This window comes from Microtus ochrogaster, chromosome 5 (assembly GCF_000317375.1).
Source record: "Microtus ochrogaster isolate Prairie Vole_2 chromosome 5, MicOch1.0, whole genome shotgun sequence".
NCBI lineage: Eukaryota > Metazoa > Chordata > Mammalia > Rodentia > Cricetidae > Microtus > Microtus ochrogaster.
Genome location: NC_022012.1, coordinates 33,758,757 through 33,760,237, shown reverse-complemented (window position 1 = coordinate 33,760,237; position 1,481 = coordinate 33,758,757). Strand labels below are relative to the sequence as shown.

The window sequence follows — 1,481 nt, the reverse complement described above, 5'->3', positions numbered from 1 at the left end:
GAAGCAGCCTTTATGGGGCCATCGTATACAACCTTCCTGCTAGCAACTACCCTTGTCCAGTGGATTTTGATTGATTGCCCATAGTGCTAAAGGATGACAGGGAAAAACATGAGTACCAAGGGGTTACAGTATGGAACTTTCCAGGCTCCTTCCCACACTAATTTTCTTTTCTTTTTCTGCTTTAACGGTCCCTGTTAGGCACGAGTGTGTACAGTAGGCCTGAGCTAGGTGAAGTCAGTGAGCCTGTACCTCCTTGTGACCTCCCAGCCTCTGCAACGCTGCTTTCATCTCTTTGTTTCGTAGCGTGTAGATGATGGGGTTCAGCAGGGGAGTAATGACTGTGTAGAAGACAGCCACCACCCCATCCAAAGGTTCCTGTGAGCCAGGCCGTAGGTAAATGAAGGTGCAGGGCACATAGTAAACGATGACCACAGTGAGGTGGGCAGCACAGGTAGAGAAGGCATTGCGACGCCCATCTGCAGAGCGGATTCTCAGGATAGCCGCGACGATGTAGCCATAGGAAGTGAGAATGAGCATGAAGCACGTGAGGGCCAAGAAGCCAATGTCTACAAAGGTGACCAACTCATTGATGGTGGTGTCTGCACAGACTAGACGGAGAATGGCTGGGATGTCACAGAAGAAGTAGTCAACTCTGTTTGGGCCACAGAAAGGAAGCCTGAATAAAAAACTTGTTTGAAAAAGTGAGTGGATGATCCCTCCAATCCAGGTGCCCAAAGCTAGGCAGTTACAGACGCTGCGAGTCATGATGGTAGCATAGTGTAAAGGCTTACAGATGGCCAAGAATCGGTCATAAGCCATAAGTGTATAAAGAAAACATTCAGTGCAACCCAGGAAATGGAAACTAAAGAGTTGAATCGCACAGCCCCCGAAGGAGATAATTCTTCTATCCAAGAGAAAGCCAGCTAGCATCTTTGGGACAATAGCAGAAGAAATGGTCATATCTAAGAAGGAGAGGTGACATAGGAACCAGTACATGGGCCGGTGGAGCCGGATGTCCACCAAGACTGTGAGGATGATGAGCCCATTGCCAGAGACAGTGAGGAGGTAGATGACAAGGAATGCTAGGAAGAGTGGGACCCCGAGCTCAGGTGGGTGGTGCAGGCCCACCAAAATGAAGTGAGACACAGAAGTCTGGTTGCTGCTTTGCATGTCCTTGGTAGTCACATCTGATAAAAGACCGCAGAAGGGAAAGGCTCAGTGCTCTTGTGAAGTCTCTAGGTGTGGTACATATATTCTACATTATTGTCAAACAGGCATAGAAGAGATTTTCTCCCTCCCCTCTTCCCCTGGCTCCATGCCTCCCTCCACCTCTCCATCATCCTCTCCCTCTCTCTCTTCCTGTCTCTATCCGTTTTCCTTCTCTCTCTTCTGTATTGCTCGCCTGTTGCTTATCATTTTTTCTCTCTCCCCCTCCGACCGAGATTCTGTTTGCTTACATAGAACATTTCAGTGTTAAAGCT

The 1,481-nt window shown here is 48.5% G+C and overlaps 1 protein-coding gene across 1 annotated transcript; it reads right to left on the bottom strand.

The window, feature by feature from the left end:
• Positions 1-234: 234 nt before the first annotated feature.
• LOC101993020 (olfactory receptor 10G6) lies at positions 235-1,191 on the bottom strand. Its single transcript, XM_005347122.2, has one exon. The coding sequence runs from the start codon at positions 1,168-1,170 to the stop codon at positions 235-237; it is 936 nt and encodes a 311-aa protein (XP_005347179.1). The 5' UTR covers positions 1,171-1,191.
• Between the last annotated feature and the right edge of the window lie 290 nt (positions 1,192-1,481).